Below are 27,592 nucleotides of genomic sequence, written 5' to 3' on the forward strand. Positions count from 1 at the left end.
CCCTTTGAGTTTATGCAGTAAGATGTTCATGACTGTCTATGCTTTGTTCCCAGATTGTGTGTTTGTGCCGTGTGTAGGTACTTTAGTAGATAGGTCCCTGTCCATTTTGTCTGCTCCTTCACTGGATTCAGTTGTCACCAGATCGGTTATGCCTGTGTCAGGCTAGACAACAGAGGATGTGCTGGTAGTTATAAATGACCTACAGGCAGCCCCAAGGCTTTGTTTCTGGACAGATGAACAGTCATTACAGATGACCAAATTGCACTTAATAGGAGAAGGAAAGACTTACTGGTGTATCACAAGGACTTATGAAACGTACTTACAATCAAACGGCTTAAGGAACGTCTTTTGCAGTGCCGCATGAAGCAAAATAGCTCTAGATCCTTCTATAAACAGCTGAATGGGGTGGTGCAGGGGTGAACCAAATCAGTAGGAAGTTGTGTTCACAGAATATGAAAGAATTATGTGAATACCAACAAGTTAATATGAGATGAAGCAAACAAAGACATTCTCCAAGAAGTGGAGCATAGTGTGTTGGACACTTTCCTAAGAGGACTGCCATCTGATGTGCCAAGGAGGGTGCATGCAGGTAGGTTGGTTGGTTGGTTGGTTGGTTGGTTGGTTGGTCTGAGGGATAAAGGGACCAAACTACAACGTCGTAAGTCCCTTGTTCCTCATGAAAACAAGGCTCAGGGTAAAGCAACTCCCAAAGTACGGTTGGGGAAGTAAAAGGGGGAAAAGGAATGTGGAACCACACTTAAAAAGAAAATGAATGGCATGAACAAAAATCCGGAGAAGACATACACCATAAGGAAAAGTAGAAAAAGGCATTAAAACCATAGCGCAGATGGTCTGGGCTGGCTGATCACAAAATAAAAGAGGATGAGCCAGCCACTCTGCAACACTTCAAAATGTTCACCACAAAAAGGCAAGGCAAGATGAATACACGTAAGGAAAAGACAAACACAAAGACGAACGAATGCAAGTAAAGGGTGACAGATTTAAAATGGAGGGAGGGTGGAGGCCCCAGAAAGAAGGCCAAACACCTGCCCTTAGATGGTACGATAAAAAACTCCATGAATAAAACGTAAAACTAAATCTGCTGTTGAGGCATTGTCACGCAACACCCAGGGTAGGGTGCTGGGAAGATTAAAAGTCCACCGTAGAGCAGCTAAAAGTGGGCAGTCAAGCAAGATGTGCACGACAGTCAAAAGGGAGCCACAGCGACACCGAGGTGGGTCCTCATGACGGAGAAGGTAGCCATGTGTTAGCCACGTATGGCCAATGCGGAGCTGACAAAGGACAACTGATTCCCTGTGAGTGGCTCACACGGATGACCGCCACACATTTGTCATCTCCTTGATAGCACGGAGTTCATTTGGTGTGCTCAGGTTACGCCATTCAGTGTCCCAAATCGCAAAAACTTTGTGGTGGAAGACTGCTCATAAATCGGTCTCCGGGTGGCCAATGTCTAGAGATGGTTTATTGGTGTCCTGTTTGGCCAGGTGGCCAACATGTTCATTGCCCGGTATCCTGACATGGCCTGGGGTCCAAATGAAGGTCACTGAGCGTCCACTCCTGTAGAGGGCATAAAGAGACTCCTGGATTAACAGTACCAAAGGATCCTAGCGATGCACTGGTCGAGGGCTTGTAGGGTGCTTAAGGAGTCACTACAAATGATGAAGGACTCACCAGAGGAGGAGTGGATATGTTCAAGAGCGTGATAGATGGCAACCAGCTCTGCAGTGAATACGTTACAGCCAACCAGCAAGGAGCGTTATCTGTATGGTCAATGTGAGCGTAAGCGAAGCCAACAAGACCGTTGACCAGTGATCCGCCAGTGTAGATGATGTCCGAGTCCCCAAACTCGCCAAGAACAAAGAGAAAATTCCGGCGGAGGACGTCAGGTGGGACTGAGCCTTTGGGGCCAAGCAATAGGTCCAGCCGAAGCTGTGGCCAAGGTATGGACCATGGAGGGGTACCGAAGCGAGTCTGCAGGAAAGGTGATATGAGGGGAAGCGTCAAGGTCATGAAGTGAACAGACACGGGCAGCGAAGGGATTCCCAATTCTGTGCCGCTGTTGCAGGAGATGGACCGCTGTGTTGGGGAAAAGAAGATGGTACTTTGAGTGGCGGGGTGAACCATGGATGTGTGCGGTATAGTCTGTGACTAATCAAATAATATTTGCCGCCGGAGACGCGATAGAGGAACACCAGCTTCTACAAGGACGCTGTTCACAGGGCTAGATCGAAAGGCTCCAGTTGTGAGGCGAACTCCACAGTGGTGGACATGGTCTAGGAGACTCAGCACAGAAGGGGCACCTGAACCATACACCACGCTTCCGTAACCAACACAGGACTGTACAACGGTTTGGTACAGCCGCAGTAGTGTACGACGTTCAGCACCCCAGTCGGTATGGCTCATGCATCAAAGTAGATTAAGATGCCGTCAGCACTTGTCTTTAAGCTGACAAATAAAGGGAAGCCAACTAAGCGGGCATCAAACACTAGCCCCAAAAAGCAGTAAGTCTCCACTACATCTAGTAGTTGGTCATCGAGGGAAAGTTCTGGATGGGGGTGGACGGCACGATGATGACAGAAGTGTGTCACACAAGTTTTAGCGGCCGAAAACTGGAAGCCTTGATTGAGGGCCCATGACTGTGCCTTCTGTATAGCTCCCTGCAGACGGCATTCAGCTACAACAGTAGAAGAGGAGCAAAAAGAAATAAAAAAATCGTCAGCGTATAGGAGGGGAGAGACTGACAAGCCTACTACTAGTGCAAGACCATTGACGGCAATTAGAAAGAGTGGGACACTCAGGACAAAGCCCTGCGGGACCCCATTCTCTTGTGTACGGGGTGCGCTATGGGAAGCAACAATGCGAACTCTGAAAGTGCGGTATGTATGATAAAAAGTTCTGTATAAAAATCAGGAGTGGGCCCCGAAGACCCCACTCATGCAGAGTAGCGAGAATGTGGTGTCGGCAAGTGGTATTGCAGGCCTTCGTGAGATTGAAAGAGACTGCGATAAGGTGTTGTCGCCTGGAAACGGTTGACCGAATGGCACACTCCAGGTACACCAAGTTGTCGATGGTGGAGCGTACTTGGCAAAAACTGCACTGAGATGGAGCCAGGAGGTCCCGAGACTCAAGGAGCCAACACAACTGTTGGCTCACCATACTTTCCAACAGCTTGCACAGGACATTGGTGAGGCTGATGGGGCGATAGCTGTAAACATCTTGTGGGTTCTTCCTGGGCTTTAGCACCAGAATGATGACACTTTCCCTCCATTGTGATGGGAATTCGCCTTTGCTCCAAATGTGGTTGGAGACAGCCAGGAGGCAGCGTTGGGAATCTGATGACAGATGTTTCAGCATTTGCGAATGGATGTGGTCTGGGCCAGGTGATGTGTCAGGACAGTCGGCAAGGGCACTAAGGAATTCCCGCCCACTAAAAGGAGCGTTGTAAGGCTCAGGATGGAGTGGAGTGGAGTGTTGCTCCACCCTCTGAGGAGACAAAAAGTGGGATGGTAATTCGCTGATGCAGAGATGTGAGAGCAATGCGCAGCAAGATGTTCTGCAATTACATCAGGATCGGCAGATACAGCTCCATTTGAGGAAATGCCCGGTACCCTTGCTTGTTTCTGGTAGCCATAAAGTCGGCGGAGCTTGGTCCAAACCTGAGAGAGGGAGGTTCCTGTTCCAATGGTAGAGATCCTATGTTGGTAGCGGATGTAAGGGTGTTCCCGTCAGCCTTGGGAAGAACCCACCTGGGCAGGCGTTGAGATGAGGGACGCTGCGGTAGGGACAGGAAAAGTGGAAAGTCGTCACTACCATGCAAGTCGTCATGTGCTCTCCAGTAGATAGAAGGGCGGAGACCAGGACTGCATACCGATAGATCAATGGCCGAATATGTGCCATGTGCCACACTGCAATGTGTGGGGGCACCTGTGTTAAGGAGACAAAGGTCGAGGCGAGTAAGGAGGGCCTCAACAACTTTGCCACTGCCATTAACCTTGGGTCCACTCCATAAAGGGTTATGGGTGTTAAAATCACCCAGAAGGAGAAAAGGTTGGGGCAGTTGCAAAATGAGTGCAGCCAAAATATGGGGTGGTGCTTCACCATCTGGAAGGAGGTAGATGTTACGGATGGTAATTTCCTATGGTGTCCTTACCCTGACAGCAACAGCTTCTAATGGTGTTTGAAGGGACACAGGTTCACTACAGACAGAGGTGAGGATGAAAATACATACGCCACCTGACAGTCTGTCACAGGCAGGACGGTTTTTGTAGTACCACCGATAGCCACAAAGGGCGGTGGGTCCGCATAGCGCGAAACCAGGTCTCCTGAAGGACAATGCAAAAGGCAGGTGTACTGCTTAAGAGTTGACATAACTCAGCCAGGTGGGTGAAAAAACCGCAGCAGTTCCACTGGAGAGGGACGCTTCTTTCGTGTGGGGCAGCATGGACTGACCAAGGAGGCAAATTAGGCCTCAGCAGCACCTGTCGCTACTTGCTGAGTATTGACATCTAGTACATCTGAGGCATCGGCGAGATCCAATTCCTCAGGGGACGCCAGAATCTCCACCTCATCCTCAGATGCAGAGCCGTCGGGAGAATGCTGGTATAGGGGGCACAGGAGGCTCCTGTTCCTTAGCGGACTTTTTCTTTGAAGTTTTGCCCTCTCGGTGCTCCTCAGGGTCCTGCTGGGAGGGCTTCTCGGAAGTAGCTACAGGGGCAGACGCAGATCTTAAAGCCCTTCGACCAGCAGTCAGTGGCTCTTTCAGCCACTTGCTGGTGTCCACTGGACCACAGGGGGAAGGGGGGGGGGGGAGAGAGAGAGACCAGTGTCCCCGGCTTTTTGGGGGGGCAATGCTCCCAAAGTAGAAGCTCTGGGAGTATCAGAAGAAGCCTTTCCCCAGCCAACTGGAGGGGGGAAGTAAAAGGGCAGGCCGACAGGAGCAGCCACAGATGGTGGGCAGAACAGCATCTTCGATGGCGACGCCGTCATGGCAGTGGCGTAAGGAAAGACCATGGGAACAGGGTATAGCCATTAAAATTTTAGTTTAGCCTCACGGTAAGATAGCCTGTCCAGAGTCTTGTACTCCAGTATTTTACACACCTTTTGGAGTACCGGCAGTCCGGCAAACAGGGGGAGTGAGGCTGTCCACAGTTCACACAGGTGGGAGGAGGCGCACAATGAGTATTCGGGTGAAGCGAATGTCCTCAATCTCTACATGTGGTACTGGAAGGGCACTGGGAGGACATATGCCCAAATTTCCAACATATAAAGCACCGCATAAGGGGAGGGACATAGTGTTTGACGTCACAGTGGTACACCATCAACTTGACCCTTTCAGGTAATGAATCACCTTTGAAGGCAAAGATGAAGGGACCGGTGGCAACCCTATTGTCTTTTGGTCCCCTGTAAATGCGCCGGACAAAATGAACACCCCATCATTCTAAATTAGCATGTAACTCGTCATCAGAATTTAACAGGAGGTCGTGATGAAAAATTATGCCCTGTACCATATTGAGGCTTTTGTGGGGAGTGACCAAAACAGGGATATCACCCAGCTTGTCACAGGTAAGTAATGCCATGGACTGGGTTGGGGATGCTGCCTGAATCAAAACCAACCCACTGCACATTTTGGATAGCGCTGTCACTTCCCCAAACTTATCTTCCAGGCACCCAACAAAAAACAGAGGCTTGGTTTCCAGAAAGGAGTACCCATAAGTTCTACTGCAAACTAAATAACGTGGTGAATAAGGATCCTGTCGCTCTGAAGCCCAACGTTCCTCCCAAGGTGTGGCCAGGGAGCGAACGATTTGGGGGTCATACGTCTGCAAATTTAAGTGAGAGAGACTACTGGCGGCTTGCCACCAGCAAAAGAACATGTGCCATGCTTCACTGAGTGTCATCCACCCTGATGCCACCCAGTCCGACCAGGGGCTCTCTCCATGGGCACCACCCAGCCACAGCAAAGACCACCTGGCAGGATGGCCTTTGCCAGGAGTCCCGATGCCCCATGGAGATAGGCTTCTTCTCCTTGGCATATGTGTGGAGGTAGCAGCTCAGGCACCAGGAGTGCAATCCCTGTGTAGTCAGGGGGGCTACCATGAAGAGGGTACATGACGACCCCACCACAACGGACTGGCTACTTTGCTGGATTTCGGGTGTCTAATATCCATTTGTATCGTGAGGGTGAAGATGGAAATGCACAATGGAGGGAATGTATGCTACCCAGAACATACTGGAGCCAAAATGGCCAGAAGCTCGGTGCAAGTCCAACTTCATGACCATATCGAGTGTGCCAGATCTTAAGGCAAGATGGATTTATGATGCACCACGTAAGGCGTCCTTCCCCAAATGGTACATACTAACAGAAAATTTTGAATAGTAGAGGTCAAACCCCTTAGGGAACAATCACATTAACACCAAAACGTTGGAGACTCCTTTATGTCACATGTTACGACAGGCAGGAATACCGTGGGCCTATTCTTACCCCGAACCCACAGGAGGGGGGGGGGGGTGCATGCAGGAGCCCAATGGACCTAGCTGCTGCCATCAGTGTAGCCAAAGAGCTTGAAGAGAGACACAGTGATGGGAGTAGAGGATAAAATAAATATGTTATCGATTAATGTAGTGTGTTACAGATGTGGATGTTTCAGCCACATTCCGACGCAGCGTCACCAATCTCAGTGAACAAAATGTGAAGTGGCTGGGCATCAAGAGCGGGTTTGTAAGAGTAAGATGTAAAAAGGACAAGGACAAGGGTATCATCATTGAACACCAATGGGAACTCCAAATCTGCTGGATGGCATTCCCAATATGTTTCCATGCTTACAGAAATGTATGCAAAGAGAGAGCGTTTATTACTTTTTATAGTAGATGTTAGAGAGTATTAGTTATTGTTAGACACAGGGGCTCACGTGTCTGGCAAGTCTGGACCTCTTGGGTAAAAGGCAGTTGAAACCTCCACATTCTAGGTTATAAGAGGCAGGGAATAAGCATTATAAATCGCTTGGCTCAGCAAAGTCAGGTTTTTAAGTTGAAGCAAATCACATCCAAAAGAGTATGGAAGTTTTGCCCCATGGGGGTGAATGGTGCTACGAGATCCTGAAGTTAGATTTCCTAAATAAAAATCATGCAAAAATTGATCTTCAGCAGCACAGAGTGGAACTCTGGGGTTTTGTTCCCCTTGGGGGAAACTGTTGTCAGGAACACACTGCGACAAGTTCAAGCCTCACAAGGAACAAACCAATTAAACTGCATGCAAAGACATTATGACTCAATTCGTGAAAAAAGATGTCACAACGCACAGGGAAATTAGTTTGGGTGAACCTAAGAATGGAGCTATTTTACATATTTTTTGTGGTAGAACCACTAAACGATAATGGTGAATTAGCCATATCACAATGGTTTACCAACAGGAGTGGAGTTTGTGTACAGGAAGTAGAGAGTAAGAGGATATTTCCCATCCCTGGTAACAATTTTGGATTTGGCAAAACTGTTGTTAGTTGCCTATTTTGAGGTTCTATATAAACATGATTTGGACAGATGAAGCGTTGATCTTAGCCACGATGAAGCCACCAATGCTTACATGATAAAGCTGAGCATTTGAAGGGATGAATTACCGGATTACCACATAGTTCAATGGGTTTTGGTAACAGGCTCATTACCAAGAAGGGTAAGACAAATGCGTTCATTACACAGTATCAGGGGGTCATACCAAGTGGATGAAATGATATGACCAAAAGGGTAATTCAAAGGGTTACGTCTTTCCTGCAAAAGTCTCCACGAGCAGTTACACCAAGAGGCAGATTTAGTACAAAGCACACTGCAGTGTTTTACCAGGTGACTGGACATGGGGTATGTTGTTGAAGGCAGTACTCGGGACCACAGATAATGACAATATCTGAAAACTGGATGACACTCTGGAACAGGTGAGGGGAATAGTGGATAGTAACAAAGCAATACGTGTGTGGCACACTACACAACTGGCAAATTTGAAGCAGGGCATACTGAACAATGCTCATGCTGTATAGGAACTAATGGAGAAATGAACGGGTTATGTGAGAGTGGCTGTTGGTGTGATGAATTCTGGATCATAGCATTGTATAGGTCAGGTTAAAATTTTTAGACACTAGGGTAATTGTAGTGAGGTTCTTGCAGTCATTAGCTGTCACGATAGTGGATGAATGAGTAAAGTGGTTGCAAAAGACCATACATCATGTGGTGCATGGACAATCCCCACATTTTTACCTCCAGAGCAATTTCTAGCTGGCCTATAGGAGGTCCAGAAGGAACCGTCAACTGAATTAGAGTTCATCACACCATTGCATGAAAAGATCCTGTCATATCACATTGCAGCGATCGGAATCAGCACTCATCGTACTTGTTTATATGTGCTGGTACACTTTCTGATGGCAAGTGCCAATGAATGGTACAAATATTCTACATTCCACCTTTACACAGTAAAATTGGAAAATCTAGGGAAATATACATAAATAAGAGTGAAAGATGAATGATGTTCATTTCCAAGGAGGCTGGGAGTTTCATGTTAATGTCTGTGGATGAGCTTCATCACTGTCAGAGAGAGGGAATGTGGATCATCATACAGCTGACCCAGGTAGTCCAGGCCAAACTCCGAGACATGCAAGATCAGGTATTTTTAGGCAAAACGGGAAACAATGCACACGCTATATCCAAGTGCTCCAAGGTTATTACCAAAGGGCAGGCATGCACTGGACCTATTACAAGTAGGAATCTGCAGTGTTTGTTGCTAATTGTTCTAAACGAGATAGCCCTAGTGGCATGATACAATTAGAGCTACAAGGTATTAGGTTGTTAATTAACAACAACTTTGGGGATCACAAACTGATACCACCATTGTGAATGTGACACAGCCTTCATTGTACTGGCCACAGAAACCACTGGAAGTCCTCCCAGCCCAGAACCTGACCTATCTCACTGACACCTTGAAACTCTACTTTATCCACTTGCTCAATGAGCTTGAAGTGACTCAAAGTACACATTACTGTCGGTCATTTTCCTCAGTATACATGCAACAGAAGCGTGATGATCAACACAACAAATTCATAATGATTACTGTCTCAGTTTCTGGACCTTTGTGTCACTGAGTCTACTTTCTGCAACTTGCATCTGTTTTAAGCAGAAAATATCCAACCATGTGAACTTCCAGTGCATCAGTTGTCAGTGGACCGAGTTCACCTTGGAAAATAGTAATTTGGAAGTAAAAATTAACTAAGCAATCAGCTACTGAATCTTACAGTTTAAGCTGAATTAGTGCAACAAAGCAGACAATGTTTTTTTACATATTTGTTGAACCGTAATGTGTTTGCCAAGCCTCTTCAAGATTCCCACGATATGCGATCTGGTGGCCAGATCTACCAGAGAGGGGAGGCACGTTATGCCACAGCTGTTGTACTTGACATGGCTAAAGAAAAGTGAAGGCACATCCCACGAGTTTATACAAGAAGCACAATGGAAACAGGTCTGACAGGAAGATGCCCTGGTGTGGTTATATCAGGGGATACCCGCTAATACTGCAAGCATTGCTGCCACCACATCAGGGCAGTTACCACATACTCAAGCCCTGACACTGAAGCCAGAGCAGCAGTCATTGACACAGCATAAAGGCAAAAGCCAATGTGGCATTGGCAGCTCAATTGGCACACAACCGAGTTCTGACTGTTGTGACTTACATATGGGGAAATATGTCATGGCAAGACATAAATGAGCCACACCTGTACAAATACTACTCATTTTAGACAGGTAGCTCTACTCTCCAGCTGCCAGCAATGTTAGCTGTATTTGTGAATGCTATTTCCATGAGGGATGTCATCTAACCATGTGAGACCAGTCCTCCACATCACACAACTGTAGTACCATCTAGGGTGGTGTACTGCAGGCATCCTGACCACAGCCCATTCCGCCACCCAGTGTGCAGGTTGTCCATTGTTCTCTACACTTTTGTTACACAAGCAACTGAAATTAGAGACTGCGTATATTCCCACAATGTTTCAAGTAATGCTGCAGTGAATATTAATTTATGTTACCCTTTCTATCCTTCTCTCTAAACTGTTTTATATACCCTGCAACTACTTCCGATCTTATGCCAACCGCTTCACATCAGAGTAGCAGTTGCACCAAATGTCCTTAATTATCTATTGCATATACTCCAATCTCTGTCTTCCCCTACAATTCTTATCCTCTACAGTTCCCTCTAGAACCCCTCACATCTTAACAGATGTTTTATAACCCTGTCCCTGTTCTCTGTATGTTACTTTCCTTATCAATTCTGTGGAAAACCACCTCATTACTTATCCTATCAGTCCATCTACTATTTCAACATCCTTTTAAAGCACCACATCTCAAATGCTTTGATTCTCTTCTTGCCTGGTTTTTCCTCTGTGCACGACTTGCTCCCATGCAATGCTATGATACACTCTCAGAAATTAATAAAAGGCTGATGTTTGACACTAGTAGAGTTCTTTTAGTCAGACATTCCCTTATGTAATATATAAATACATCACTGACTATATCCAACAGTAGAGAAAGATATTTACATATTTTTGAGAATTTTATATTACAACTTTGGTGATATCAGCAATATTTTCAACCTACATGGTGATCAAGAAACTATGGTTACACTAATATCACCTCAATTACTTCTGAATGACTTTGTTCACTTTTTATCAACTCTGTGAATGTTTCTTTTTATTCCCTCATTTGCACATTATTTGTTTCCTTTAAGCATCACCATACAAATGCAGCAATGGAAACTACCTTGGCTGTCTGCATACTACCGCATTGTAAGACATTACAAATGAATTATCTAACTGAACTAAACTAACTATGTTGTGTTTAGTGAATGATTCTCTCTTCTGACACCTATCAGTCGTGCAAGCACCATATACTATTTTTGTGCATAATTCTCTCTCTCTCTCTCTCTCTCTCTCTCTCTCTCTCTCTCTCTCTCTTTATACATATTTTCTGTCTGTCTATATGGAACTATAGCTCTGGATGTATACTTTTGACAAGTAAATCATATGTTTAAAACAGATAAACTACAAACTACCAGGATTTGTTAAACGATCACTCGAAGTGGACATAGAACACACTTCATAAATAATTAGAAGGAAATATGTGTCACTCACAATGACAGACCTCATGTCACACTAAATATTGTGTTGTTTCAGAATAACAAAAAAGGTATACACAACACAAAGATGAAACACTTATTTTTCCTTTTGCATTTTTTTTCCTCCTGTATAGATGATAAACTCTTAGCACGCAGGACATATTACAAGAAATGAAAATTCTGTCTGAAAGGTGTGTTACCTGGGCTGTCCTGCACAGTGTCAAAGTGACAATTCATCAACAAGCTGTGACGACTTCCACTGTTAGGTCCAACTTTAACAATAATATTTTGTACATTTCTGTAAACATTAGTCATCCCATCCAGAAATGAAAGGGGGAATGCTCCACTTGTCTTCTGAAGGTCAAGCCAAATTTTATGAGAGGACTTTGCGTCTTTAATGATTTTGTTGATTCTTGTTGCTAAACACCGAACAGCAAGCACTTCGTTTTCATAGCTCCCTGTTGGTCTTGGACCAGTGCTTGTGAGATTGACTAAATCTTTCATGGCTCTTTCAGATATGAATCTTCCAGGATGTGTGGCAGCATCTTCTTCCATAAGTGGTGTTGGTAACTGTTTTTCCAGATAAGTGATGAGCAAACACAGGACTAGTAGAAGAGCTAATACTATGACTAGATGTGAAGTTGGTGTTGGTAGCAGGTACTTATTGTTCCGAGTTCGAGTCCCATGGTGCTGTGGTAGGAAATCACGATTGTGATTCCTTACTCGCTGTCTGACCATCTGATCATTCTGAAAATAAATAAATAAATAAAAATAAAAACTTAGTTAATTTGGGCAAATATATCATTTACAAGCAAACAAAATTGACAAAAATTTTTTAAAGCAAAGCCTTTGCATCAATGAGATCTTCACTGGAGCTGTGAAGACCAATATTAAAGATAATTTTACAGAAATACAAGGTGTTACAGCCAATATATTATTCAATTTCAGTTAAAATGATGGAATTGATCACTTTAACTGAACATATTTCTGTACAAAATTGATAGAAATTAGTTGTTATTACAGAACTTCATGGGCAAAGTGTAGGATTTTCCTAATTTTTGTTTCTTCCCATCTATTTCCCTGCAAAGTAAATATAAATAGTTAAGTGTTAACGTGAGAGTATGTAAGGACTGTGCGTGCTCAAAATTTGTACCCTAAAGGTTTATGTCTCTGAATAACATTTCTTCTATACACAAAACCTCACAGAAAGGAATACTCAAGCACAAAAAAATTGGTTGCAAATATACAATAATTCACTCAGAATATCACATCAGTTAATAAAGATAATTAGTGGACACCAGCACATTGAAAGTTTCAAACATCCCAGATAGTTCACACTACAAAGTGGTAAAGGAAAACTTAAGCTTAAAACTATGTACTGCTACATGGTAAACACTATACAAAGCTAAATGTTCAGAGAGTAACTTCTAAAGAGCAGATCAGAAAGATATAAAAAAACTGCAGCCCATATTGAGCACTGCTGTGGGTCAGTAAGGATGTGGTAAGAAATTGCTAACAGTGACCACAAACCAACCACCCTCTTGCCCCCTCTCATTTTCAACAAGTAATGAGGAAGCCCTATATCAGGATGGTTGGACAAGTAACTGAACACAATTGGTAGTTAAGAGGAGCATACTACCTTAATACTGTACAAGCTAGCACCTGAAATTCTCAATAATTACAACAGATTTTCACTATAATGTTTCACTAAACAGTGTGGTGAATATTGTTGTTAAGCTTCCTGGCAACAGAACTACATGTTGAATTGTAACTCAAACATGGGTCTATTGCTTCCATGGGAAGCCATTCTGTGTACAGTTATGAGTCATGCCTGTATAGCTCAGAAGGTAAGAGCATTCATTACCCACTAACAGTAAGCCACCAAGTGATTGATCTGGTCAATTAGAAGAGTTTTAATAATAAATCAGGAACTCTCATTCCAATACATTTGCAGCATAAAAAAAAGAATAGCAGACAAAAATGAAATACTGAATGTTACTTTCACGATTGTAACATTGATTTACAGGGAGGACAGTACAGCATCAAGTGCGATTTCTCAGATGTTTTGTCGAGATGTTGAAACTGCACGACGTATCTCTCAGACATGGTACCTCTTAACATCCAGTGCACTGAACTAATCTGCAAATGTGATTATATTAATTTTCCACACAGCATATCCTTCCTGCTTTATGTTATAATGTTTTAATACTCATTTATCTTTACTTGTGAAAAACCATTCCATCTTCAGGCAGAATGGGAATTCTACATGGCCAGTTCTAAATTCCCATAAACTACAGTATATGCTCCTGCAGCAATCTTTAACATTTGTTGTCATTCCTGTGAACAATTCATTTCACTCAACAGAAAGTATTAACACTATCTGCCCCAGTCCACTGTCAAAATGGCCAAAAAGTGAAGGCAGATCTCATCAAAGGATACCAACATTTAGAGTGAATGTCAGTTTATATTACATAAGGACCATCAAATTTATTAACTTGTTACATCTAATGACTGCTTGAAAGATGGCAGGGAGGGCGTGGAATGGAATGCGGGAGGAGGCGAGGTGGCAAATGACCTTATGACATTAACATCAAAACAAGTTTCCTATCAGTGATTGCACACTACGCATGTTGGGAATTTTAGAACATTGTAAATGAGTAGTGTATTTAACTGAATTTCATCGGTAATGCTATTTGTCTTCATTACAAACTATTTTTTTGCACACAGCGATGTGTAAGACTAATATGTAAATGTATGAAAACCATTGATATGCTCAAGGATCTATGGAATAACAAGTGTAACATTTATGACTAATGCATTAGGCATCAGTAGTAGTTATATTCTGAGATTTGGATATTCATGTCTATGATAACCATGCAGAGCACTCTTCACTCTCACGTACCACAGAATTTTGTTTTGTTTATACACACTGTGCTGAATATTTAAATGTCTAGAGCATTGTTCTGGTAAGCAGACTATGCCCATCAGCTTCATTTTAATTTTACTATTGTCCATGACGTGGCAATCTGGTTCCATGTTAAAATGCAGATCTCTTACAGCTGACTGAGCTCTTAGGACGAAGGAAGCAATAACCACATGGGTCTTCAATTGTGGTAATAAGGCAAAGTCACATGGATCAAGCACAGGACAACAAGGAGGACTCCAAGAAGCTAGTTGCAGTTAACAACTGGTAAAAGCTTCTTACCTATAAAGTGGTGTGCTGTGCAAAAAACCAACAACCGACTCCTATTCTGAATGTACAGTTTCAAGTGTCCATGTGATTTAAGTCAAGGATTATTTTGATTACTATTTATCAATTACAGCTATGTGAGATGTGGCTCCATTGTTGTGGGGGAAAAGTCTTAATTATCATCTTCAAATAATTTAGCGAACAGAGGCAAATTATCACCAAATAGCCATTCCGTATTTCAATACAGACTATATTTTTATCATTTTAAAAATGTTAGTCACCTATGGCTTGTTAAACAGTAAGCATGTCTGCAAATTATATTAGGAGAGGGGGCGCAACAAACTGTACCTCCCACCACAACCAGAACCTCAATCCTCACCTTCTTTCTTCTGGTGTTAACCGACAAATCTTATGAAGTCCCCCATCATCTTTTTCTGTATACGAAGGCTAATTTCAGGATTAGGTGTAGGGATTTTGATACAGTTTTCACTTACAGATAGACTAATTCAAGGGGAATTTTTTTTTGTATTTAAGCCTAATTTATTTCCACTGTGCCACACAAATTGTTCGGTTGTAGGTACTTAGTCTGAATCCTACATGGGTCGATAGTCTCTTATGAACTAAATGGTTAACTGTTATTGGAAAACAGAGTGCAAGATGGTCCCTACCATGTATGGACTGTTCTAATGGAGCATGGAAGCAGGTCCTGGTGCTTGCCCCAGAGTACTCTCACTTTCATGCTAATGCTTAAGGGTCCACTTAGCACTTATAAAAACAAGACATCCGTCATGATGCACAACACATTTACAATTAAAACCAGGGCCAGGAGCAAACCATGCCACCGCCCAGGGTGAGAGGCTTTTGGCAGTGGCAAAGTATAGAGATTTTATATGGTTCCAAAAGGACAAATCAAACAAGACAATGACAGGTTGTAAAGATGAAGATTTGTGAGAATAAGTTGGAAATACAAATCATTTATAAAATCTCATGTTTTACTGGGGACTATCTACGGTATTGTAAACCAGATTGATGAAGTAAGCACTGGGGTTGGTCACCTTTATCAAATCTTAAAATAGCAAGGATCGCAACTGGGAGTCTTGCACCTGTTTCTGCCGTTCACCTACATAACACATGAAATGTACCTGTGTCAGCTTGCCAGCCTTTACAAAAGCGAGAAACTACCTAATAAACCAAGACAAATTTCAACATATGATGGCCTGATAGTTCCTTAAATACCTATAGGATTATTGCTGAGAAAAACACTTTGTAATAAATAGAGGAAAAATGAAACTATGCACTAACCGTGATGTCAGTCTTTTAAATTCAACATTTTAAATTTAGACTTTGTGATTAAGGGGTATTTTCTCCCACCCACCACTACCTCTCCTTTGGATCTGCCAGCAGTTACCTCCTCTTATCACAGTCCTTTAAATTAATTTTTGACCTCTGTAACTTTATTTTCCCTCACTGCCTTCTTTATCTCGGCGTTAAAGCCATAATCAATGAATATTTAAGATAATGTGGAAAAAACCTGTCAAATCTTTTTTTTGGAGCTGAAGCAACTAAAATGCACTGCATGAACTGTTTATCCAATTTTATCGTATTTCGTCCGGTTTACGCTTCAACAACTTTATTTAACGTTTAAGTATTGCTTTTCACACAATGAAGGAAAGTGCTTAAGTGGCTGCTTGTTTTGATAAATAACTTACGGTCGTGGCCTGTCGAAAAGCACACCTTCTCGATAGCGGGCACTTGAAAATTCTGCACGAGGCGGAAAAATCCTTGGAGCCAGTCCCAATGAAAGTTGGTTAGTAAAAATACTGAACTGTCTGGCTAGGTATCCATCCAGAGCATGCCGATTTTCCCTCCCCGAATGATGCCCGTAAATTCCCATGTGGAGAAGTTTGGTCGCCAAGTTGCCAGTCTTTTCCCCTGACCCGCACTTTATGGATGAGGCCTGACAGTTCACTAAGTTCTTTTACACTTGTTTACAGTCCCCATGTTTCGACTGCGTGGACCTACAGAATTATGAAAGGCGTTCTTACATGACCAAAAAGCTGCTACCAGTATTACATAATAGACGTACTTTATCCTGAACCTAGCCTCAACGTAACCAGCATCACCTAGAAGACCTGAACATCCAACTTTATCTGTAAAAACATGATATCACAACACTGTATTCGTTACATCATCAGGTACATAAACACGTGTTAAAATGAGTGTGACTATGTAGCACGATTATATGTACAGTATTGTGAAGGGAGGACAAAGGTGATAACCATACATATACAGGGTGAAGCAAAATTCACACATTCTGGCTTCGCAGCGTAACTCCTCACTTGCCACATAAACAGGCAGAAAAACCCTTCATCCATCATCCATCATGTGGCCAGAAGCCCTACCAGGATGGAATTAGTGTATCCCAGCTGTCTGCGTCTAGTGTAAGTTGTGAAATAGTGCGAATATTTTAAAATGTCTGCGAGTCGTTAACAGAGGCGGGCCGTGGGGACCAGCCAGGTATTCACCTACGGTGATGTGGAAAACCGCCTAAAAACCACATCCAGGCTGGCCGGCACACCGGCCTTCGTCATTAATCCAATGGGCGGATTCGATCCGGGGCCTGGGGGCCTATGCTGTATCTTTCCGCCATTTTGCGATCGGTTCGGTATGCGAGCGCACCGAATTGTCTCGTTTTCGAAACAGAGCCCCAACATTATTCAGTACGCATTTCGAATGCGATGCCGAACGGTCCTAGCGAACCGAAACATTGTCAGTTCTCCTCGCGCCAGCCGATGAGAAGCAATGTGCCTCAGATCCGCGCATGAGCACTGCAGCGCCACAGCGGCACGAATTCTAAGAGGCTAGCAGCCGACCCAGGCATGCCATTCTTCACAGTACCGAAAAGTGTGGTTAGAGTACGTAATGCTGTTCAAATTTCGCTGACCATGGGCTTCCATTAATGCATAATAATGATAGAATATTGACTGTTCTGGAAACTGTCGTAAATGTCACATTATGTCATTTTATTGTCATTCACAACGACGTCTTGTTTTGGATTTTACGTTTCGGAATATGAGTTAGGAATGGAGTGTAGTACCACACTGTACAAATACCTCTGTAGAAACACCCGAAAACTTCGTCATTTTTGTGCTTTCCGTCGTTCCTTACTTCAATTAGTTGCATAGACGGAACGTACCTCCATGAATTTTGAAGGCAGTTTGTTTACTGCCGTACGCGTTCCGCTTTCTTTATTCGTGATGATGCTTCACAAATAAAAGAAGCGAAACGCGTATGGGAATAAGTTGCCTTCAGTTAGTTGCATCTCCACGAACCAGAAAAATTGTTTAAGGGAGTGTCAAAGAAGAAGATGCATAGAATGTGGTTTTAGCTCGCTCCTAGAGATCCAAATTATGTAGTAGCCTACTTCCCTATATGATACATCAACAATTTGGTTCACAAAAGCAAAATTTAAGAAATCGCCTTTTCGAAAGCGTGTGGCGAGTGCAGCAACTGAAGTTCGTTGTAGTTGCTAACATGCATCTGATGAATCAAAATGATTCATATATGGTGGTGTAGTCTGAAAATATTGTGGTGGGAACCTTTCATCTCTGTCTACTGTTGTTAACGATTCGATCGTAGATAAATACTTGACAAGCTAAAGTATAAAGATAATTACTGCTAGTCTCATTCGTAGTAATTTACGTTGTGCTCTTAGATTCCTGTCTGACCACACTCTCGGAAAGCGCTACATATAAAAAAAAGAAAAAAGTGAATTATTTTTGTCGAGAAGTATAAATGTGACTGTCAGTTTGTTTCACGCACAGTAATTTTATCTTTCATTTGTTCAACATATGGAAGTCACGAAATCGGAGATACTCGTTACTGAGATAGCATGTTCTTGTGTGTAAATTACAACGAATATTTCAGAAAAATGTTTTACTTTGACGATTAACGAAGTCTCAGAATGCGTTGCAAACACGAGGAGGAAAAAATTTATTTATGCGTCCAGCAGTATACGAACCTACATCCTTTGCCACAGTAGTTCGCAACCTTACCAACTCCGCTACCATAGCTTGTATGTTACCGTTGCTTACTTTGTGTAATTCCCGTCGAGAGAGACACAGGCTGACTCATGTAATATACGTAAGCAGAGCCAATGTCTTGATATTCAATGATCTTTGAACTCTTAATTGCATTAAGTAACAGGTATTTTGAGAGAATATTGATTGGAAACTTTTTTTATGTTGTAATCGTTCACAGTAATAATCTAACCTAACCATACTTCTAACAAAGGAAAATAGTCTATTATGAATTAACTTTCCAACTGTGGTGATTGTTTAGTAACACAATCACTAAATCCAAAGCTTAAACCGCTCAATATGTTTAAAATAAGAAATTAAAGGTGTAATTAAACGACAGGACCATACTGAAATCCAAAACCTCTCGGTACAGTTGTCGAAAAAATCGGCAGGAGGACCGTTCGGTAACAGGTCTCAGAAGCTTACTGAGTAGGAAATTCGGATGAAGAACCGAAGATGACATCGTTACCAAGACTAACCTACTGCACCGATCGTTATGAACGATATAGAATACGACCCCAGCACACCTAGCCGAGTCCAGGAAGCAGCGCATTAGTGCCCTCGGCTAACCTGGCGGGTTCCATTATTGATTACACTATTAGCTCTAAATCCTGTAAACAGTAACAACCGTAAAATATCTGGTAATAATCTTCAGTAGAATGGCCATATGAAACAAGTTTCAGGAAAAGCAGGTGCCAGCCCGAGATTCGGCGATACATTTAAGGAAATTCATATCACCCACGCATAATGTTCCTTACAAAGCATTCACTCAACCGATTCTTGGGTGTCTTATCGGTCTGGGCATGTTATCGGGCTGTATTAACAGAAGATCCAACGAAGAGCGGAGCGTTTCGTCACGGTCTTGTCTAGTAAGCGAGAAATTATCTTGCGACTCCAACGGCATTCCCCACACGCCATTAGGTGGCTTGGTAGAACAGATGATGTACTAGTCTATAGATTTAATAAATTTTCTTTCAGCTGCCGCTCCCTCCCGCCTGCAGTATTTTTCCCCAGTTACAAAATGTGTATTCAGTGGCAGCCAGTTACGTGATAATGTGCTACAGCACACTGTGAATATCGCACTAATATTATGCCATTCCTATAAGAGTGCAAACCGGAAATTGCACTAAAATTATGCCATTTCTCTTCGAATTCTGGTATGCAAGTAGAACAGACGAAAATGTATTTTGTAGCGCTCTCTCCGCCATACCGAGCAACCAGTGTCAAGTGCTGGAATGATTGTCAGCCACATCACGATCAACTCAACTCAGAGAAAAGACTGTTTCCGACTGCGCATGCTCTGATGTGACGTCAACCCTTCCGGTATTAACAAGGGAACCTCCCCATCGCACCCCCCTCAGATTTAGTTATAAGTTGCCACAGTGGATAGACCTTGAAAAACAGAACACAGATAAATCGAGAAAACAGGAAGAAGTTGTGTGGAACTATGAAAAATAAGCAAAATATACAAACCGATTAGTCCATGCACAATATATGCAACATAAAGGACAGTGTCAGGTCAGGAGCGCCGTGGTCCCATGGTTAGCGTGAGCAGCTGCCGATCGAGAGGTCCTTGGTTCAAGTCTTCCTTCGAGCGAAAATTTTAATTTTTTCTTTTCAGACAATTATCAAAGTTCAGACACTCGCACATAATCAACTTCGCTCTCCAAAATTCCAGGACATGTTCAGATTTGCTTGGACATATGCAGGATTTGACGGTCTACACACGGAAAAATTTGAAAACGTTAAAAACGTATGTTTTGACGGAGCACAGCGAAAAGTGTGCGACTGTGTGACTTTTATATTCATTTGTTGCAGTTTATGTCACAAACTCTTATGTTTTCATCACTTTTTTGGGAGTAATTATCACATCCACAAGAAAACCTAAATCGGGAAACATAGAAGAATCTTTTTACCCACTCGCTAAGTGTACAAGTTAGGTGGGTCGACAACATATTCCTGTCATGTGACGCACATGCCGTCACCAGTGTCGTATAGAATATATCAGACGTTTTCCTGTGGAGGAATCGCTTGACCTATGACCTTGCGATCAAATGTTTTCGGTTCCCATTGGAGAGGCACGTCCTTTCGTCTACTAATCGCGCTGTTTTGCGGTGCGGTCGCAAAACACAGACACTAAAGTTATTACAGTGAACAGAGACGTCAATGAACGAATGGACAGATCATAACTTTGCGAAAATAAAGAAAAAATTTTCGCTCGAGGGGAGACTTGAACCAAAGACCTCTCGTTCCGCAGCCGCTTACGCTAACCACGGGACCACGGCACTCCTCAGCTCAAACGATCCTTGATGTTGCCTATCTTCGCGTAGACTACTCAGTTTGTATATTTTGCTTATTTTTTTGTAGTTCCATACAACTTCTTCCTGTTTTCTCGATTGATCTGTGTTCAGTTTTTCAAGGCCTATCCACTGTGCCAACTTATAACTAAATATGAGGGGGGTGCGATGGGGAGGTTCCCTTGTAAGAGTGCTACGTCGCTCAGAGCGCCACGTCTTTATTTTTCTTAGACTGTGTGTGTAACGTATTGTTGAACAGTACGTTATGTGGGATTTTTGAGAAACAGTTGGCATGACGGTGCCGCGGCAGAGTTGTCTACCGCATGGGCAGCCTAATCCTTGGCTCAGGTTCAATTATCACTGATACCGATCTTTTCCTTCCATCTTATTTTAATCTTCACAATGTTAAATATTAATTATAAAATTTAAATAAATCAACCAGTTCAATTTACTTAGAAAGAGCCGGCCGGAGTTGCCGTGCGGTTCTAGGCGCTACAGTCTGGAAGCGAGCGACCGCTGCGGTCGCAGGTTCGAATCCTGCCTCGGGCATGGATGTGTGTGATGTCCTCAGGTTAGTTAGGTTTAAGTAGTTCTAAGTTCCAGGCGACTGACGACCTCAGAAGTTAAGTCGCGTAGTGCTCAGAGCCATTTGAACCATTTTGAACTTAGAAAGACACGCCACAACATTGTAGCACAGCGCTAAAAGTTTGCACGAGCCGCGACGGTGTATAACATTGTCATGGCACCATGGTTCTGAAAAGTGTTTTAAGGTTTATTGTATTTGTTTTACCTAACAATTACGTGCCACCGCTTTCAGAAGTGCGCAAAACGTACAGCGTTTTCCACTTCGGCGCTGCGCCGTGATCTGGCCATGGACGCCGTATCTCTGCTGTCGCAGGCAATAGAACGAGGAGTCAACTAGGTGCACCTCTCTATTGACACAGGTCGGTCGTCCGTGCTTAGGGCACAAGAATACTTCACGCCGCCTGTCGCCAGCGCTAACACTTCGTACCACATAGTTCCTGCCTAGCAAGCATTTCAAAACCCCAATATGTACTGAAGTGAACAGACCAGATTAATTACGCTCCAAGGATAGTTATAAACAAAGGAATACCACTGGAAAACAAAGCTACTGAAAGAATTAAAGTATGTTCTTACTGCAGAAGTGCTGAAACGAAGTACCACATGAATACCAGCCAAGTTACAATTCGTTTGCATCATCTGTACTTAACATAAATTAAAATGCTACGGAGCAGCTCAGTTGTTGGGAAGCCGGAAGCAGTACGAAACTTAGGAACGGCGCCGAAGCGTAATCTAAATGTATGTACCTCCGTCTAGTGGAAAACAAGAAGAAAGAATACCATGCCAAAACCTTTTCGCCCTACCCCTTTCCCTGTTCCATTCACGATTGTATTTTAATTATTATTGTTGTCCCAACGAGTACAACTTTGATATCTTGCAGCATATCAAATCGGTACTTGTGCACCATTTCTGTGATTGGCTGGCGATGCGTAGCTTACAAGAGGCCAACGGTCGATCACAGATAGCTCGTCTGCCGCATTACCAATTTCAACAGTCAGAGTTAAAAAGCACATGGTGCGGGCTATAGCCTGCCTTAAACCTACAATTTCATCGTCGATTGCGTGTTGCTGCTCGCAGTCCTCACCCCTACCAGGCACAGTTAGAACAGCTTGCTAAGAACATTGGCAATTGCTTCCTTATTGACTTATGCTATTCTGTAAATTACACTGAGCTGATAAAAAGTAATGGGATAGCTATATGCATATAACCAGATGGCGGTAGTATCGCGTACACAAGGTGTATAACGGTCGTGCATTGGCGAAGCTATCATTTGTACACCGGCGATTCATGTGGAATGGTTACCGACGTGATTATGGCCGCACGACGGTAATGAAAAGACTTTGAACGCGAAGTGGTAATTGAAGCTACACGCAAGAGACACGCTGTTTCCGAAATCGTTAGGGAATTCAATATTCCCCAGATGCAGTGTGTAAAGAATAGGCACATATTACCAAATTTCTGAAATTACCTCTCACTAGGAACAACGCATTGGCCGACGGCCATCACTTAACGACCGAGAGCAGCGGCGTTTGCGTGGAGTTGTCAGTGTTAACAGACAAGCGACATACACTATGTAATCGAAAGTATCTGGGCACCCTCAAGGACATACGTTTTCATATTAGCTGCATTGTGCTGCCACCTACTTCCAGGTACTCCATATCAACGACCTCGGTAGTCAAAATGGTTCAAATGGCTCTGAGCACTATGGTACTTAACATCTGTGGTCATCAGTCCCCTAGAACTTAGAACTACTTAAACCTAACCAACCTAAGGACATCACACACGTCCATGCCCGAGGCAAGATTCGAACCTGCGACCGTAGCGGTCGCGCGGTTCCGGACTGAACGCCTAGAACCGCTAGACCACCGCGGCCGGCGACCTCTGTAGTCATTAGATATCGTGAGAGAGCAGAATGGGGCGCTCCGCGGAACACACGGACTTCGAACGTGATCAAGTGATTGGGTGTCACTTGTGTCATACGTCTGTACAAGACATTTCCACACTCCTAAACATCTCTATGTCCAATGTTCCCGATGTGATAGTGAAGTGGAAACGTGAAGGGACACGTACAGCACAAAAGCGTACAGGCCGACCTCGTCTGTTGACTCACAGAGACCGCTGACAGTTGAAGAGGGTCGTAATGACTAATAGGCAGACATCTATCCAGACCATCACACAGGAATTCCAAACTCCATCAGGATCCACTGCAAGTACTATGACAGTTAGGCAGGAGGTGACAAAACTTGGATTTCATGGTCGAGTGGCTTGCTCATAAGCCACACATCACGCCGGTAAATGCCAAACGACGCCTCGGTTGGTGTAAGGAGCGTAAACATTGGACGACTGAACAGTGGAGAAACGTTGTGTGGAGTGACGATTCACGGTACACAATGTGGCGATCCGATGGCAGGGTGCGGGTATGGCGAATGCTCGGTGGAAGTCCTCTGCCAGCGTGTGTATGCCAACACTAAAATTCGGAGGCGGCGGCGTTATGGTGTGGTCGTGTTTTTCCATGGAGGAGATTGTACCCCTTGTTTTTCGCGGCAGTATGACAGCACAGGCCTAAAAAATGTTCAAATGTGTGTGAAATCTTATGGGACTTAAGTGCTAAGGTCATCAGTCCCTAAGCTTACACACTACTTAACCTAAATTATCCGAAGGACACACACACACACATACATACACACACACACACACACACACACATGCCCACACACATGCCCGAGGGAGGACTCTAACCTCCACCGGGACCAGCCGCACAGTTCATGACCGCAGCCAGCACAGGACTACATTGATGTTTTAAGTACCTTCTTGCTTCCCACTGTTTAAGAGAAATTCTGGGATGTCGACTGCATCTTTCAACACGATCGAGCACCTGTTCATAACGCACGGCCTGTGGCGGAGTGGTTACACGAAAATAACATCTCTGTAATGGACTGGCCTGCACAAAGTCCTGACCTTAATGCTATAGAACACCTTTGGGATGTTTTCGAACGCCGGCTACCTGCCAGGCCTCACCGACCGACATCGATACCTCTACTCAGTGCAGCACTCCTTGAAGAATGGGCTGCCATTCCCCAACAAACTTTCCAGTATCTGATGAACGTATGCCTGCAAGAGTGGAAGCTGCTATCAAGGTTAAGGGTGGGCCAACACCATACTGAATTCCAGCATTACCGATGGAGGGCGCCACGAACTTTAAAGTCATTTTCAGGCAGGTGACCGGATACTTTTGATCACATAGTGTAGCATGGAATAACCGCATGAATCAGTATAGGACGTATGAAGAACGTCTTCGTTTGGAGAGTGCGGCGAAATCCGGCTTTAATGGGCCATGGCAGCAGACGCTAGTGCCTTTGCTAACAGCACGACATCCGCAGCGCCTTTCCTGGGTTCATGATCATATCGGTCGGAACGTAGACGACTGGAAAACCATGGTCTAGTCAGATGAGTACGGATTTCAGCTGGTGAGAGGTGATGGCATGGTTCGGGTGTGGCGTAGACCCCACGAAGCCATGGACCCAACTTGTCAACAATGCACAAGGCAAGCTGGTGGTCGCTCCAAAATGGTGTGGGCTGTGTTTATATGGAACAGGCTTAGTCCTCTGGTTCAACTGAATCTATCGGTGTTTAGTAATGGGTATGTTCGGCTACTCAGACCATTTACAGCCATTCATCGACTCCCGTTTCGAAACAACGATGTCACGTCACTGAGCCACAACTGTTCGCGATTGGTTTGAAGAACACTCTGGACAGTTCGAGCGAATGATTTGGCCACCCAAATCGCCGGACATGAATCCTATCTAACGTTTATGGGACATAATGCAGAGGTCAGTTCGTGCGCAAGATCCTGCACCGGCAACACTTCCGCAATTATGGGCGGTTATAGAGGCAGAATGGCCCATCATTTCTGCTGGGGACTTCCAACGAATTGTTGAGTCCATGCCATGTGGAGTTGCTGCATTATACCGGACAAAAGGACGTCCGACACGATATTAGGAGGTACCCCATCTTCACCTCAGTGTAAAGCGTGCTCTAGGTTTGTAAAGTAATTCTATACAATTGCGTGCTTATGTTTTACTTACGTCGTACCGATAGCGCTCTACTGTCCTTAAGTTTCACTACATTCGACAAAAGACTTTAAAAAAAAAACACTGCTAGGGTGAGGGTTCCATAATTTATGGAAAACAGTTGACAACCTCCGTCCTGTTACAGATTATGATTCTCTTCCAGTCTGTCTCGACTGGGCCACAAGTGGATTTGAGAATTTCTATCGGTATGTCACGTTGCATAAATGGTCTTCAGAAGTCTGTAAACCCAGCTGGGAAATTTTGAAGATAGCTAATTTATGGCAGTAGTTGCTACGAATAAATTCAGGATGGGAAAATAACACTGGCTTCCTGAAGACCAGAGGCCCAAATTAAGCCCAATTTCCCCGCAAGATTGAGGTCTAGAGACATGAAGCACTAGCTCTTCTGGACAAATATAAAGCAGGGAATCTGAAGTGCTCTTGTTGAAGGAGCCACTCCATCAATCGTATGAATTGAGCTAGAGAAATCACAAAAATCCTTATTTGTTAGGTCTCAGCGATGGTTTCTGAAGCCCATTACTTCCGATTGTGAAACCTTTTAGTTACGGCAACGGATTTCCAACCTCCCCCAGCTCGATAAAGCGGAAATGTATGCAGAGTATGGTAGCGTTGAGTCTAACCATTTGTAAGGCAGGTGCGACACTAACGTGTGTAACCCTCGTTGTTGTGTGTTCCTCATTCTAATAGACAAATAATGTCGTCTACAAAACAATTGCCAATTCAATAGCCGAGCTACCAATTTAAATGAAGTACATCACGATACTACTCTGGCCTAATCGCCAGACGTTCACTCAACTTGGCTGATTTCACCTCTCAAGTTTCGGAGATCAACATAGTGATACACTGTAGTTTTTGGGCATCAACCTATCCTTCACTTCCAGATTTTAGGTCTATTGTCTTTAATTTGCAACGTATGTCATTTTGCGTTGTCAGCTGACTTTTAGTTCAAGGCAGAAAAGATACCACTATATGAATCACGAGGAAAGCAACGAACTGCTGTTACGCAATTGGTCGTGATGCAGTCATTCTTTAACAATGGCGAGAAGACTAGGTAAACACGTGGAATAAAGATTAGCAGAACCTACCTTGGTGGGAAGAAAGAAAGTATCTTCTGCCCAGACAAACTCTAGCAACATCACTAATAAATGTATAAAAGGTATATAATTAGAGGCGCAGATGATGTGTTCTCCAGTGCAAAGACTCTCCACACTGGAGTATTGTGTACAAGTCTCTTCATCTCTGCGTAACTGCAGCAACCTACATCCATTTGAACCTGCTTACAATGTCACTATCTCTCTGGAATACCTAGCACACCACCACCACCACCACCACCACCACCACCACCACCCATTCTTGTTTTGGTTAAGTTGTGCCAGGAGTGTCTTTTCTCAGCAGTCTGATTCAGTACCACCTCATTAGTAACTGTCACCTAATTTCAGCATTACCATGTCGTACCGTATTTCAAGAACTTCCGTTCTCTTCTTACTTGAACTGTGTATCACCAACTTTTCATTTCTATACAGAGCTTCACTCCAGACAAATACTTTCGCACAAGATTTCCTAATGAACAAATTTTTATTGGATGTTACAGCTACTGTTCTTCGGAAATGCTTTCTTTGGTACTGTCAGTCTACATTTTGTATCCTCTTTACTTCAGCTATCAGTTATTTTGCTACCCACATAGCAAAATGCGTTGAGTACTTTTGGTGTATCATTTCATCTGATTTCCTCAGCACTGCCTGATTTAATCCAACTACATTACATTACCCTTATTTTACTTTTTTAAATGTTAGTCTTAGAATCTCTTTTCAAGAAACATTTAGTTCAACTGCTCTTTCATATCCCTTACAGTCTCTGACATAATTACATTGTCATCAGCAAACCATTTTTTCATCTATTCTCTTTCCAAAATTCGCCTTTCTTTTGTTAAAAGCTTGCTCCACGAACAGATTTAAGTGCAGGTACTGTACGCCATTGGCTGTTACGAAGTGTCACAAAATTTTACCATGAAACTTTCACATGCCGTTGAGGCTCCGAATCTTTATTTTGAGATAAGGAACAACTGATTGGAAATGAATATTGCAGGCAGTACGATGTTCTTGCTAACTAAGACTGCTCTACGCACGAGCCTACTAATTGTATACACTCGTCCCCATGCTCTTCTCCCTGCCTCTCTTGCTTCCTCCAGCT

General features: G+C 43.5%; 1 protein-coding gene across 2 annotated transcripts in view; it reads right to left on the minus strand.

The window, feature by feature from the left end:
• LOC126259420 (endoplasmic reticulum metallopeptidase 1-like) overlaps nt 1–27,592 on the minus strand; it is a 316,942-nt gene that overhangs the window by 64,078 nt on the left and 225,272 nt on the right. For both annotated transcript variants that reach the window (XM_049956203.1, XM_049956202.1), the window contains one exon: nt 11,365–11,911. In XM_049956203.1, the coding sequence (XP_049812160.1) occupies nt 11,365–11,911 (547 nt within the window). The remainder of the gene's footprint in view (nt 1–11,364; nt 11,912–27,592) is intronic.

This window comes from Schistocerca nitens, chromosome 5 (assembly GCF_023898315.1).
Source record: "Schistocerca nitens isolate TAMUIC-IGC-003100 chromosome 5, iqSchNite1.1, whole genome shotgun sequence".
Lineage (NCBI taxonomy): Eukaryota > Metazoa > Arthropoda > Insecta > Orthoptera > Acrididae > Schistocerca > Schistocerca nitens.